Genomic DNA, 15,590 nt, shown 5'->3' on the forward strand with positions numbered 1-15,590 from the left:
AATGTCTAAAAGTGAAACAGAAAGTCATTGCTCGCAATGGGACAATTAAGAAGCTGATTGGCAGCAGCTGGGGAGCCAACCCGCACCTCTTCAGGACTTCTGCACTTGCGCTTTGTGTGTCAGCAGCAGAGTGTGCTGCTCCTGTGTGGATCGCTTCAGCTCATGCTATACAAGTCGATATTCCGGTCAACGATACTGCAAGGATCGTCTCCGGATGCTTGAAGCCAACAGCAGTGCAGAAATGGTATCCGATTGTTGGAATAGCCCCAACCAACATCCAGTGGGCCACTACCGCAGACAATGAGAGTACAAAGCAGGAGAATGATCACCCATATCCTCTGTATGGCCATCAGACAACAAGATTCCGTCTTAAATCCCGCGAGTTTCCTTGCTAGGACTGCACCACTGCGGAGAGCACCAGAGGCAATTCGTCTTGCAACATGGAAGATCTCACTACCCGTAGACATATCACAAAAAGAAGAACATGCTCCTGGCGCAAACACTACCCTGTATGGAGGTCCCTCATCCGCCTAAGAGTGGGCGTCCCACGATGCAGGACCAACCTGAAGAAATGGGGAATCATTCCAGCGAGCGCAGACACGTCTTGCGACTGCGGGGCTGAAGAAGATCCAAGCCAGCTCCTTGCATGCCCCCTCCTGGACAACCCATGTGGAATACAAGATGTTTACGAAGGAAATGAGAAAGATATCTCAGCTGCTATTTTTTGGAAATGCTGACCGGACACGAAAATGAATGAATGTATTCAACAATGCTGACAGCTCTTGAGATATACATTTTGGAGCCCACGTTTACACTTCCTCTTGTCTTCGTCCATACTACCAACTCTGAATGTTGCTTAGCCTACATTCTTAGCAACAACAGTGCCAGTGTATGTACTGCATTGTCAGAGGTTTCAGAATGATTTTCGGTTGTAGCTATCGACTCGTTCACTTCCGAACCACGGGTCGTTATCACAAATTGATACATGTATCTGTCTCCATCATCCTCGAGAATTTGTAACATCAACACGGAATCACGGTGTACACACACACATTTACAGGAGCCGACGTCTGTTACTGCGACGCTCTGTAACGTCGTTGCTTGGCATTTCCGGACATGGGTTTCTATGTAAAACATGACCTACTAAGCTTCCTCTACCGGCTCTAGAAGTGTGCAACATGAATTGTGAAACACCCTGTATACGGTGGTATCTCTCTATCGTCGCTGGACATCCGCTGTATTGCAGAATGGCACCAACCCTAGTCTGGAAATATTTTTACGAAGTGAAGTTGCAGTGAAACACAATGCTTCATTTGCTTTAAAAGATTAAAGATTTGTCAGCCACTTTTAAGAAAGAAAGGAAATTATGGTAACAGTAATAAGCAAAAACTTAACATTTCATTTACAGTATATAATAAAAATAGGAATCAGCTGACCTGCTGCTTGTGCACCTTCATCTGCTTGTAGCTCTTGAAAACGTACGATTTAACACGAAAATCAGAGTTTTTCAACCTCAGTTTTCACCGTTTAGTACCGACTATTCGTAATGGCAAACAGTCGTTTGATACCCGATTATAAGAATGATTTTTAGCAGAAATTAAGTCCGCCTCAAGTAGCTGGGAGGTCAGCGAGACAGAATGTCAATCCTACAGGCCCGGGTTCGATTCCCGGCTGGGTAGGAGAATTTCTCCGCTCAGGGACCGGGTGTTGTGTTGTCCTAATCATAATCATCAAGATCATCATAGAAGAAGTGGACAGTGTTAAATTCTTGGTATTACAGCTTGATAATAAATTCAACTGGGAGGAGCACGCCACAGAACTGCTGAAGAGTCTTAACAAATCTCTATTTGCAATGCGAATTGTGTCAGACATAGGAGATATAAAACTGAAAAAGCTGGCATACTATGCTCACTTTCATTCCACAATGTCATATGGGATTATTTTTTGGGGTAATTCATCAAGCCAAGCTAAAGTTTTCCGGGCACAAAGACGTGGAGTAACAGTTGTATGTGGTGTGAACTCAAGAACATCCTGCAGAAGCCTGTTTAGGGAACTAGGGATACTAACTACAGCTTCCCAATATATTTATTCCTTAATAAAATTTGTCATTAAAATATATCACTTTTTCAAACCAACAGCTCAATTCATGGAATCAGTGCTAGAAATAAGAATAATCTTCACAAGGATTTAAAGTCACTTACTCGTGTACAAAAAGGTGTGCATTATTCAGGAACAGACATTTTCAATAACTTGCCAGCAACCGTGAAAAGCTTAACAACCAATGAAATTCAGTTTAATCGAAGCCTAAAGGATTTATTGGTGGCCAACTCCCACTCCATTGATGAGTTTCTCAGTAGAACCAACTGATATATATATATATATATATATATATATATATATATATATATATATATATATAACTTCTGCACAATTTCAGTACAGAAATGTGTTCATTGTAAATAAATGTGTGTGTGTGTGTGTGTGTGTGTGTGTGTAAGTACAATCTAACTTCTGCATCATTTCAGTGCAGTAATGTGTTTATGGTAAATAAGTATTATAGTCGTTCTATTAAATGTTTATTGCCTTATAAATAAAAAAAACTTTTTTTATTTTAAATTCAGTGCATAGTGTTCTTTCATATAATGTTCATTAAAAAAAAATATCGATCATTCCACTTGGGACCTGTGGAAGGTAAATTAGCTTATTTGTTTCAGTTCTAAATATTTGTCATGTATTATTGTTTTTCTGACATGTTTTACATCCTGGAGGACCTCCTCACTACGGATCAATTGGAATGAAGGTAAATCTAATCTAATCTCCACCGACGCGCAAGTCGCCGAAGTAGCGTCAAATCGAAAGACTTGCACCCGGCAAACGTCTACCCGACGGTAGGCCCTAGTCACACTGCATTTATTTAGCAGAAATTAAGAAATTAGAATCAGTTGGAGAGTAGTGGTGAATTTCTTTTTATCATTCAACCAGTCATCACTTTGCGAGAAGAGCAGCGTATGGTGGACGGATTAAGGTTTCTTTTATCTGTCTGCTCATTTTAATGTTTTGATTCCATACATCTTGAAACTGGGTGAGTCAAAAATTTTAAATCTTTGTTCCATTTCTACATCTACTACAGGAAATAAAGAACTTGCCCCCCCTTACAACAGCCGTGTACCGCAAGTCTCTAGCGGAACGGAAGGTTCCAAATGATTGGAAAAGAGCACAGGTAGTCCCAGATTTCAAGAAGGGTCGTTGAGCAGATGTGCAAAACCATAGGCCTATATCTCTGATACCGATCTGTAGTAGAATTTTAGAACATGTTTTTTGCTCGCGTATCATGTCATTTCTGAAAACCCAGAATCTACTCTGTAGGAATCAACATGGATTCCGGAAACAGCGATCGTGTGAGACCCAACTCGCTTTATTTGTTCATGAGACCCAGAAAATATTAGATACAGGATCCCAGGTAGATGCCATTTTCCTCGACTTGCGGAAGGCGTTAGATACAGTTCCGCACTGTCGCCTCATAAACAAAGTAAGAACCTATGGAATATCAGACCAGCTGTGTGGCTGGATTGAAGAGTTTTTAGCAAACAGAACACAGCATGTTGTTCTCAATGGAGAGATGTCTACAGACGTTAAATTAACCTCTGGCGTGCCACAGGGGAGTGTTATGGGACCATTGCTTTTCGCAATATATATATATGACCTAGTAGATAGTGTCGGAAGTTCCATGCGGCTTTTCGCGGATGATGCTGTAGTATACAGAGAAGTTGCAGCACTAGAAAATTGCAGCGAAATGCAGGAAGATCTGCAGCGGATAGGCACTTGGTGCAGGGAGTGGCAACTGACCCTCAACATAGACAAATGCAATGTATTGCGAATACATAGAAAGAAGGATCCTTTATTGTATGATTATATGATAGCGGAACAAACACTGGTAGCAGTTACTTCTGTAAAATATCTGGGAGTACGCGTACGGAATGATTTCAAGTGGAATGATCATATAACATTAATTGTTGGTAACGGGGCTGCCAGGTTGAGATTCATTGGGAGAGTCCTTAGAAAATGTAGTCCATCAACAAAGGAGGTGGCTTACAAAACACTCGTTCGACCTATATTTGAGTATTGCTCATCAGTGTGGGATCCGTACCAGGTCGGGTTGAGAGAAGAGATAGAGAAGACCAAAGAAGAGCGGCGCCTGTCGTCACAGAGTTATTTGGTAAGCTTGATAGCGTTACGGAGATGTTTAGCAAACTCAAGTGGCAGACTCTGCAAGAGAGGCGCTCTGCATCGCGGTGTAGCTTGCTGTCCAGGTTTCGAGAGGGTGCGTTTCTGGATGAGGTATCGAATATATTGCTTGCCCCTACTTATACCTCCCGAGGAGATCACGAAAGTAAAATTAGAGAGATTCGAGCGCGCACGGAGGCTTTCCGGCAGTCGTTCTTCCCGCGAACCATACGCGACTGGAACAGGAAAGGGAGATAATGACAGTGGGACGTAAAGTGCCCTCCGCCACACACCGTTGGGTGGCTTGCGGAGTGTAAATTTAGATGTAGTGTAGATGTAGATGAAATAATAGGAACAAAAAATCGAAAAATCGGTTATTTCAGAAACCGGCTAGTTTGATCGGTTTTAACAGTCGGGTTAAACTGGCGTGGAAGAAAACCGTGGTAAGCTGAGACGGGTTGCTTGAGCGATGACCGCCATCCGCGTGGTGTGCCCGCAGGAGTGGACCCGCGGCTGGCGACGCCGCCGCCGGTGCTGGCGTCGCTGCCGGGGGCCGTGGTGTACGGCGAGGGCCCGCCGCCGCCGCTCGACCTGGACGACCTCTGCCCCGCCCCCCAGCCCTGCCCAGAGTGCCCCAGGGCGGGCCGCTGCCTCGGCGGCGACCTCTCGCTGCTCAAGCTGGTCGGCGGCCGGCTCGACATCCGCGGCTTCGAGAACGTCACCGTGCCCGGCCTGCCCAACAGGACCACCGGTGAGTAGCGCCCCGCATGTCCTCGCCTCGCCTTAGCAGCACACCTTCTGTCAGGTCTCTGGTCTACCAGGTAAAGGCTTACGGACAACACCATTTCCGTTAGCATGACGTGTTTAGGAAGCGCTCCGACATCATCAAGAACACATATGCCTGTTATAGGATATTTTGTGTGACTACATATACGAGGGTGAGTCAAATGAAACCCGAAATTTCGCGCCGTTATCCTGTAAGTTGGTAGGCGTGCTACAAACAGCGTGCAGAATGGCCTGTAGGCGGCGGCATAGTGCAGATGCACACATACCGTCGCAGTATCACTACAAAAATTGCCACCCCACTTGCGACCTGCACCAGGGAACAACAGAGTTCTCTTATTCGGTTTTTGCGTAGTGAAGGTGTGAAACAGTGGCCGGTCGACGTGGCCGTTCGGTTCTAGGCGCTACAGTCTGGAACCGCGCGACCGCTACGGTCGCAGGTTCGAATTCTGCCTCGGGCATGGATGTGTGTGATGTCCTTAGGTTAGTTAGGTTTAATTAGTTCCAAGTTCTAGCCGACTGATGACCTCAGAAGTTAAGTCACATAGTGCTCAGAGCCAATTGAACCATTTTTTTGAAGTACGGTGATGCATGTGTCACAGGAGCAAGTCTACGAATGGAGTAGGAAGTTCGCAAATGGTGTGACTTCAGTGGAAGATGCTCCTTGCCCAGGTCAGGCACGAGTTGTGACTCTACAGAACATTGCAGCAGTTGAATCCATAGTGAAGGAAAACCGCCGAGTGACTGTGAATGACATTGCAGCATGTTTACAGCTGCACACCACATTGTGCATGATGTACTCCAGTTTCACATACTTCTACAAGATGGGTGCCACGGCAGCTGACTCCTGAAATGAGAGAACGACATGTTGATGCTTGTGAAGAACTTCTTCGGCGCTTTGAACGAGAAGGTGATCGCTTCCTTGCAAGAATCGTTACTGGGAACGAAACCTGGGTTCACATCAAACCACCGGAAACGAAGAGAGCGAGCAAGGAATGGCGCCATTCCTCATCACCAAAACCGAAGGAACTTTGAACAGAACCATTACCAGGGAAGGATATGCTGACACACTTTTGGGACGAAAAAGGCGTCATTTTGGAGCATTACATGCCGAGAGGAACCACTGTCACCAGTGCATCATACACAGATCTCCTAAAAAATCATCTGCGGCCTCCAATCAAATCAAAGCATCGTGGACTGCTGTCAGCAGGTGTCCTTTTGCAACCTGACAATGCAAGGCTCCACACTGCCCGTACAACAGTTGCAACAAACACAGACCTGCATTTTGAGTGTCTTCCTCGTCCACTATACTCACCAGACATTGCCCCAATGATTTCCATATGTTTGGACCACTCAAAGACGCAATGGGAGGAAAGAAGTTCCGTTCTGATGAAGAGGTACGCCACGCGGTGCGTGAGTGGTTGCGCGGACTACCAAAAGAATTTTTTTCTAAAGGAATTTATGCACTTTCTAAGCGCGGGAGGACTTGCATTGAACGTGGGGGAGATTATGTTGAAAAGTGATACAGCTTTGTACCACTTCTGCACAGTAAATAATATTGGAAAAAATATTTAAGGTTTTCATTCCACTCATCCTCGTACAATCCATACGTGTTTTTGTTGTTGTCTGTACCAGTCAGGTTAGGTGGCGAAGCTCAGTCGCGAGTTTTAGAACTGGTTTCGTTCTATTTTTCTTTCTACTTAGATATGACTTGAATACAAAAAAAGAAAGCAGTACTCACACAAGGAACGACTATCCATTCCATATATACCAAAACAATAACATTCCTTGCAGTGACACAGAGTTAAGGTTTAACTAAATTGGAAGATAACTGTATCAATATGACATTGCCACTGAAATCATATTATACTCGAAATACAACAAGACAACTATTAGGAGAGTCAGTTTCGTTCTTATGCCAATCACAGAAAATATTACCTACGTTAAATGACATTTAATTTTGTTAAGAAAAGGCGCAGGAACTATGCAAGTATTTCTTCACGTTTTTACTGCAGAAAGCAACCAACAACAGAAAATATTTTAAAGACTGGGCGTTTTTGACTTCTAGCTCCTCATTCAGCAGTTTATTTCCATACTTTGTGCTACTTACGAATGTTTCTAGTTGTTGATGTAAAACAATTTGATAACATCGCCTGCTGAAGATCATTTTCAATATCTTGGATCACGTGAGCAGTCTCTTTAACATAGATGGCAAATTCCTATTTTGAAGATAGTCAGGTATGCGTTAATGCGTTCAGTTAGAGTTTAAGAAAACCTCTCAAAGATTTGGCTGTATGTAGAGTTTCACATATTCCACCACCGATTCTGTAAACACCACAATGTACTTATCAGTCTGTGTATGTTTTGTTGTAGTTTGTTTTATGTTATGAAACCTCTGTTTATGTTGCTAAATGGCCAAAAGTATGAAATTAAGTTGCCCCTAACTAGTTAGAGACCAACAATGTGAACTTTTCAAAAACTTTTCTACAATCAGTTGCCTGTTTCATTAATATGAAAAGCCCTTGTAGAACTCCTAACTCTTTCCTTACCAAAACTCACAATGTTTTAAAGCACGTATTTTTTGAAACTTCCTGGCAAATTAAAACTGTGTGCCGGACCGAGACTCGAACTCGGGACCTTTGCCTTTCGCGGGTAAGTGCTCTACCAACTGAGCTACCGAAGCACGACTCAGGCCCGGTACTCCTTTCTTTCAGGAGTGCTAGTTCTCCAAGGTTCGCAGGAGAGCTTCTGTAAAGTTTGGAAGGTAGGAGACGAGGTACTGGCAGAAGTGAAGCTGTGAGTACCGGGCGTGAGTCGTGCTTTGGTAGCTCAAATGGTAGAGCACTTGCCCGCTAAAGGCAAAGGTCCCGAGTTCGAGTCTCGCTCCGGCACACAGTTTTAATCTGCCAGGAAGTTTCATATCAGCGCACACTCCGCTGCAGAGTGAAAATCTCATTCTGGGCACATATCTTTTGTCGATGGTGTAAAAATACATTCAGTTTTTCAAGTGTAATAATATTTATGTTTAACTTCTGTATATTACTTGTACAATCTTCTTTGGCCCAGTATAAACATAGTTCTGTGTAGCCCCAAGCGATGTTAAGCACTTTTTTTTTTTTTAATCGTACACTGACACTGGCTGGGAAAAAATGTAGAACACCTTGAAGCGAGCACGAAACGAACTTACCGACTTAGGAGTACATAGCTGCACCTTCTCTGACGAGGATGCATGCAATGGTTCATTTTGAAAGGGTGTTCTAAACCCGTTGTATCCTCTGCTGAGGCAAGCCACCCCACGACTGTCGTGAGTGTTCCTTAATTTACCGAACAGTGGCTCTGGCACACGGTTGACGTCAGAGGTGGTCCTTCACATGTTCTATCGGTTACAGACCTGAAGGACGTCAACATCATGCAGACAGTTCATAGAGGTACGTTCACCTGTGGACGAGCATAGTTCTCTTGGAAAATGGCGCCATTTTACTGTCGCATTAGAGGTAACACAAGACTATGCAGGACGTTGGTGACGCATCATTGTGGCGTCAGAGCATCCTCAATCAATACCAGATGTGGCATGAAGTCGTGCGCGATGGCTCCGCAAACCATATCGTCAGGAGTAACACCGCTGTGTTTCCCCTAAGCATTGGGAGAATGGGATTTCTTCGCAGGTCACCGCTTCGCCGACGACAACCCGCGTTAGTGAATCGCTGAACACAGTACTACGTCATTCGTCAGCAGACCATGCTTACCGACTGCAGCACCACTCCAAAAGCAGCCGTTTCTTTTACGGCACTAACTGCAGCTTTCGCGTGGAACGGCAGTTGCGTACTCCGGATACTGCCCGTCTCCGACGGATGTTGCGGGATGACGAAGAATGTCACATGGAGTTCATTAGTTGCTGACGGACGGCAGGCGCAGATGTGAAGGGGTATGTTGTGTACACTCCTGGAAATTGAAATAAGAACACCGTGAATTCATTGTCCCAGGAAGGGGAAACTTTATTGACACATTCCTGGGGTCAGATACATCACATGATCACACTGACAGAACCACAGGCACATAGACACAGGCAACAGAGCATGCACAATGTCGGCACTAGTACAGTGTATATCCACCTTTCGCAGCAATGCAGGCCGCTATTCTCCCATGGAGACGATCGTAGAGATGCTGGATGTAGTCCTGTGGAACGGCTTGCCATGCCATTTCCACCTGGCGCCTCAGTTGGACCAGCGTTCGTGCTGGACGTGCAGACCGCGTGAGACGACGCTTCATCCAGTCCCAAACATGCTCAATGGGGGACAGATCCGGAGATCTTGCTGGCCAGGGTAGTTGACTTACACCTTCTAGAGCACGTTGGGTGGCACGGGATACATGCGGACGTGCATTGTCCTGTTGGAACAGCAAGTTCCCTTGCCGGTCTAGGAATGGTAGAACGATGGGTTCGATGACGGTTTGGATGTACCGTGCACTATTCAGTGTCCCCTCGACGATCACCAGTGGTGTACGGCCAGTGTAGGAGATCGCTCCCCACACCATGATGCCGGGTGTTGGCCCTGTGAGCCTCGGTCGTATGCAGTCCTGATTGTGGCGCTCACCTGCACGGCGCCAAACACGCATACGACCATCATTGGCAACAAGGCAGAAGCGACTCTCATCGCTGAAGACGACACGTCTCCATTCGTCCCTCCATTCACGCCTGTCGCGACACAACTGGAGGCGGGCTGCACGATGTTGGGGCGTGAGCGGAAGACGGCCTAACGGTGTGTGGGACCGTAGCCCAGCTTCATGGAGACGGTTGCGAATGGTCCTCGCCGATACCCCAGGAGCAACAGTGTCCCTAATTTGCTGGGAAGTGGCGGTGCGGTCCCCTACGGCACTGCGTAGGATCCTACGGTCTTGGCGTGCATCCGTGCGTCGCTGCGGTCCGGTCCCAGGTCGACGGGCACGTGCACCTCCCGCCGACCACTGGCGACAACATCGATGTACTGTGGAGACCTCACGCCCCACGTGTTGAGCAATTCGGCGGTACGTCCACCCGGCCTCCCGCATGCCCACTATACGCCCTCGCTCAAAGTCCGTCAACTGCACATACGGTTCACGTCCACGCTGTCGCGGCATGCTACCAGTGTTAAAGACTGCGATGGAGCTCCGTATGCCACGGCAAACTGGCTGACACTGACGGCGGCGGTGCACAAATGCTGCGCAGCTAGCGCCATTCGACGGCCAACACCGCGGTTCCTGGTGTGTCCGCTGTGCCGTGCGTGTGATCATTGCTTGTACAGCTCTCTCGCAGTGTCCGGAGCAAGTATGGTGGGTCTGACACACCTGTGTCAATGTGTTCTTTTTTCCATTTCCAGGAGTGTATGTTGTGCTTGCAGTAGTCAGACGTGGTCGAAGAGAACCTGGGCGCCGAGCTTGCCTGCCCTCAGTTCCCATGCAGTCCAGCATCGGTCACTGTCCGCATGCTCCATATTTCTGGACATTGCACGATTCTGTCATCCAGTCAAATCAAGACATCCAATAACGCCTTTACAAATTCTTTCATGTGCTGGCATCGCTGTCTCAGACGAGTACGTGGTATCTCCGCGTCCCACAGTGATCACTTAAGATCTGACGCTGCCACACCCCTTAGTTGCCCTTCCAGTCTGATAACAACAGTAATCACGAACAACACTAATGCTCAAAGGTGCCCGTTCTAACTTCATGGAGGATTGCAACTGTAATCATTTACCTACCCACCAGTGGCGTGTACATGTGCAAAGGTACATTGACATCTGACCTTGGCGTCTGAGTACTTAACTTTTTTATGAGGCAGTGTATATTAATTCGTAATTAATAGGTTATATCAAAAAATTTGCCTTATTCAATTAAAAAGTGTAGGTGTAGTAAATCACAGAAAACTTCTCGGTATAACTTCACCACCTGTCTCATGTACGCAAACGACAGTAAAAACATGCCACTTTTGGCGCTTAGCCGCGCGGGATTAGCCGAGCGGTCTAGGGCGCTGTAGTCATGGACTGGGCGGCTAGTCCCGGCAGAGGTTCGAGTCCTCCCTTGGGCATGGGTGTCTGTGTTTGTCCTTAGGATAATTTAGGTTAAGTAGTGTGTAAGCTTAGGGACTCATGACCTTAGCAGTTAAGACCCATAAGATTTCACTCATTTCACACCTTTGGCGTTAGTAGCCAGACCAAATAGTGAAGAAGTAATACAAGTGCACGTGATGACGACAGGATGCAGTTGAGACGCGTCGTGCTAAATATATATTGCCATTCAACGAAACTGAAGTGACTAAATCTGTTCTTTAAAAAATATGTTATAGAATCTGAATTCACACCCAGGTCCATATAACACGGATAAATGTAAGTTCAAGTAAAGATTTACTCACACTAATCGTCAACGAAACGGAGGGAGACGTCGCCAGGATGAATTTTTCACTTTGTAACGGAGTATGCCCTGGTATGAAGCCTCCTGACAAATGAGAACTGTGTGCTGTGTGCTGGACCGGGATTCGAACCCCGAATGTTTGTCCTTCGTGGTCAGGCGCTCCACCAACTGAGCTACACGAGCACGACTCGTGAGTCGCCACAGCTTTACTTCCGTCAAAACCTCACCTCCTACCGACCAAATTTCACAGTCCGAATCGGCAGACAGTTTAATGTGCCAAGAAGTTTCATAATCTACTGTAGGTTAAAAAATTTGTTCTTTAACATACCTAAGGCTGTGTGTAAGTCATCTCTCCGCAGATATCATTTCCTCCAGGAGTGCAGGTCCTGCAGGTTTCCCAGGAGAACTTCTGTTAGGTATGGTAGGTATGACGTGAGGTACGGGCCGAAGTACAGCACTGAGGACGGTCGTGTGTCGTGCTCGGATAGATCAGTTGGTAAAGCACGTGCCTGCGGAAGACAAAGGTCCCAGTTTCGAATCCCCGTCCTGCATACAGCTTCAATTTACCAGGAAGGTTCACGCTGAAGTGTGTGCACATTAGACGGAGCGTCGCTCAGCCTGGAGCTGAATGGAGATATTACGTTATGATACAGCATCCACACTACAAAAAGTTGTACTGTAGTAGTAGTAGTATTAAGGATGTAGTAATAATAGTACAGTTTATCAACGACCAACCCAAAATTCATAATTAGTATTTTTGACGAAGATCGTATTCTAGATTTTCCATACGGTGACAACTGAAAGAAAAGAAGTATGGTCCAAACATTGCAAAATATCAATATTTATTTGCATGAGACAGTGTATACACATATTCACATTAAATGACATTCAAAAGAAACTTTTTCACCTAATCGTTTTGGTTTTATTTTATTGCTATGTACCAAACGGCGTCAAAACTATATTTACCTTCTTCTCTCAACAATACTTCTGCACAATCACAGATACGTATTTCTAACGATAACTGTTCAATTTATTTAATGCTAAGTGTAGGTTTATTCTTTGTCCAGCTATTTTAAAATCTGAATCAATTTGTATTTTCATGTATTTGAATTATTTCGTGCGAAAACGCCAACAGGAAAATGTCGACCTCCTCAATATCTTATTAAAACAATGCAAATAGCAAAATGGAGATTAAGAAGTAGCAAAATCACGAACTCTCCTAGTATAATACCAGTGATCTGAGCGAAATTCGGTCAACTACCCACCTTAGCAGACGACTCTATCGTCGGTCAGCAACCTCAAAATTTTCTTGAACCTGATGTTCTGTTCCATCTCGCTGCATTCCTTACAGTTGAAGGTGTGTGTCTGATTTGTATCGCGGGCTGATTTTGCCTCTCGTTTCGCACCGTGATGTGTGATGGGAATCAGACTTAAATCTTTTCGATGGCTGTGTTTACCAACCTCCAGTCATAAATGGAGATGACTTCCAGCAGGTCCGTAACAGTGCCTCATGTCACCATTCGCTAGCAGCCAATCAGCCTATCAGCGCTCAGCCCATCCCAGGAAACTCTGCTCATTCTGCGCCTTTTCAATTACTGTAGTTTGCAACTCCTTCTCCCACACACCACTTCCATTCTGTGGAGCAGTGCTACACTTCTGCTCCATGCGACACTGCTTTCCACAAAACTACCGTACAATTCGTTCTTTGTTCCTTTCGAGATATTGTCATTACCCAGTACTGATGTGGCTCCTAAGTTAGGACCTTTCTTTAGTTTATTCTGCACAGCTGGAACATCCCTCCTGTCTGTTGTCATTGTGGACGTCCAAGTACTTACATCGGTTTCTATTTTTGTTTTTTACACGCCCTTCCGTTTCAGTGATCATATACTGAATTTTTCCAGTATTTATCCCACCGCTCTATTCCTAGTATTCCACCACTATTTTTCTATGCTTAAATCATCTGTTCTTCGTCCTCAGAAACAATCACGTGGCCATCAACAAATAGTAGACAATATATACTTTTCCCATTAATATTTTTACCATTTGGAATTCGTTATCTATTTCACTTTTACTTTGTTTTTTTGATTATATCTTTAGTTTTTAAGGCAATTTTACAAACATCGGATTTACTCAAATGGGATTGCTTCGTCGCAACTTTAACGGCGGCTATTAAACGTTTAATGTTTACATCATTTATAATAGGCGTTAAATTATAATTTAGCCTCTTGTTTGAGAGAGCGGTTTCAGGAAGAGTAACCGGAATATTAGTGAGACTGGAAACCCTTGGATAGTTGTTAGACCACGGTTTTTTAATTTACTCGAGTCGAAAGAATATTAAAACACAGTATAATTTAAACTACAATCCAATATTAATTACAGATAATTTCTCATTTTATGAATCCAATTTTCGGCAGCCAGAATGGCACGGTTTTTCATCACTAAGTCTTCCAACTCACACTGTTCGCTCACGTTACTGCATACCAATAAAGTACTCGGAGCCCTGCCTTGCCCCACATTCACAAAATTCGTCATCATTGATACTCCCTTTTTTTGAGATTAGTCTTGCATTTGTTCTCAGTTTGTTGAGGTTCTTCCAAGTCCTTTATTCTAGATGGCCAGGAAAAGAATATGAACGTCATTCCACGCATGTCCGCCTCCACTAGCTGAGTGGTCAGCGTGACACAATGTCAATTCTAAGGGCCCGGGTTCGATTCCCACCTGGGTCGGAGATTTTTCTCCGCAAAGGGACTGGGTTTTGTGTTGTCCTAACCATCATCATTTCATCCCCATCGACGCGCAAGTCGCCGAAGTGGCGTCAAATCGAAAGACTTGCACACGGCGAACGGTCTACCCGACGGGAGGCCCTAGTCACACGAGATTTTTGTTTTATTCCGCGAATTTCCTGAATGACTGTTGTATAACGTAACATTTGTTGTTGCTCTTGTTGAATTCACAAAATGCTTTTATTGTCAAGCATATGTGTCAGCAAGAGAAGCCGCTACAACCGAAATCAGTTATTTCCACGAGAAATGAACTACACAACCTCATCAAAGCACCTAACAGGGTTAGATTACACCCACGACAAAATGGTGGCTGTTTTCACAGTTTAGCAACAATCTGCAATAATTTATTAACGGAAACTCAATAGTAACTACTGACTGTAGTTAGAAAATAGTAACTCGCAATACTTCAGTGTTCACATGCCGCACGGGTAGCCGCGCCATCTGAGGCGTCTTTTCACTGTCTACGCGGCTGCCCCCATCGGAGGTTCGAGTCTTCCCTCGGGAATGCGTTTGTGTCGACCTTAGCGTAAGTTAGTTTCAGTTAGATAAAATAGTGTGTAAGCTTAGGGACCGATGACCTCAGCCGTTTGGTCCCATAAGACCTTACCACAAATGTTCACATGCACTGAACTGTCTTTAACTTCGGTCTGTTCCTGAATCCAGCGGCAACTACGATCACTTGTATAATGTCCAGTTTGGCTCGTCTTGTCGGCGGCTGTAGAAACGATCCTGATGCCCTCTTGAGGTACCGCACGGTACTGTTGCTGGTACTGAGTGGAACCGCGTTTCGGCTTATATCAACGTTTGTCGAGTAAATCTCCACTTGGGAACTCTTTGTGTGACGCGAGGTGAAAGCATAAAGTAAATCTTACCTCGTGTGCCCTCTAAGGAGGCTAACCGCAACTATGATGCATGAGAGCTGTAGACTTCTCGGCCGGTCGGTGTGGCCGAGCGGCTCTAGGTGCTTCAGTGTGGAACCGCACGACCGCTACGGTCGCAGGTTCGAATCCTGCCTCGGGCATGGATGTGTGTGATGTCCTTAGGTTAGTCAGGTTTAACTAGTTCTAAGTTCTATGGGACTGATGACCTCAGATGTTAAGTCCCATAGTGCTCAGAGCCATTTGAACCATTTTGTAGACTGCTCGGAACTGTGATCCGTGTCTTCCAAAGGGCTCGGCAGTTACTATTGTTCTTGCTGTTGTTTCAGTTGGCTGCACGAAATCACATTTATTCGTGCTGATAATATCATGCAGTGTAATATAACATAATTTTCGTCATATTTCGTGGGTCACAGACCAGCTTAAAATCAATGTAGTGCAATAAGGGAAGCATCTCTAACCTATAGAAAACTAGGTAGTACTAGTGACCTGCTTATATACGAGGATCACTCCAAAAGAAATGCACACTTTTTTTAAAATC

General features: G+C 45.1%; 1 protein-coding gene across 1 annotated transcript in view; it reads left to right on the forward strand.

The window, feature by feature from the left end:
• The window catches only part of LOC126088406 (uncharacterized), a 992,980-nt gene that overhangs the window by 828,814 nt on the left and 148,576 nt on the right, over positions 1-15,590 (forward strand). Inside the window, exon 14 of the mRNA XM_049906546.1 lies at positions 4,724-4,975. Coding sequence (XP_049762503.1) covers positions 4,724-4,975 — 252 coding nt within the window. The remainder of the gene's footprint in view (positions 1-4,723; positions 4,976-15,590) is intronic.

This window comes from Schistocerca cancellata, chromosome 6 (genome assembly GCF_023864275.1).
Source record: "Schistocerca cancellata isolate TAMUIC-IGC-003103 chromosome 6, iqSchCanc2.1, whole genome shotgun sequence".
NCBI classification, from domain to species: domain Eukaryota; kingdom Metazoa; phylum Arthropoda; class Insecta; order Orthoptera; family Acrididae; genus Schistocerca; species Schistocerca cancellata.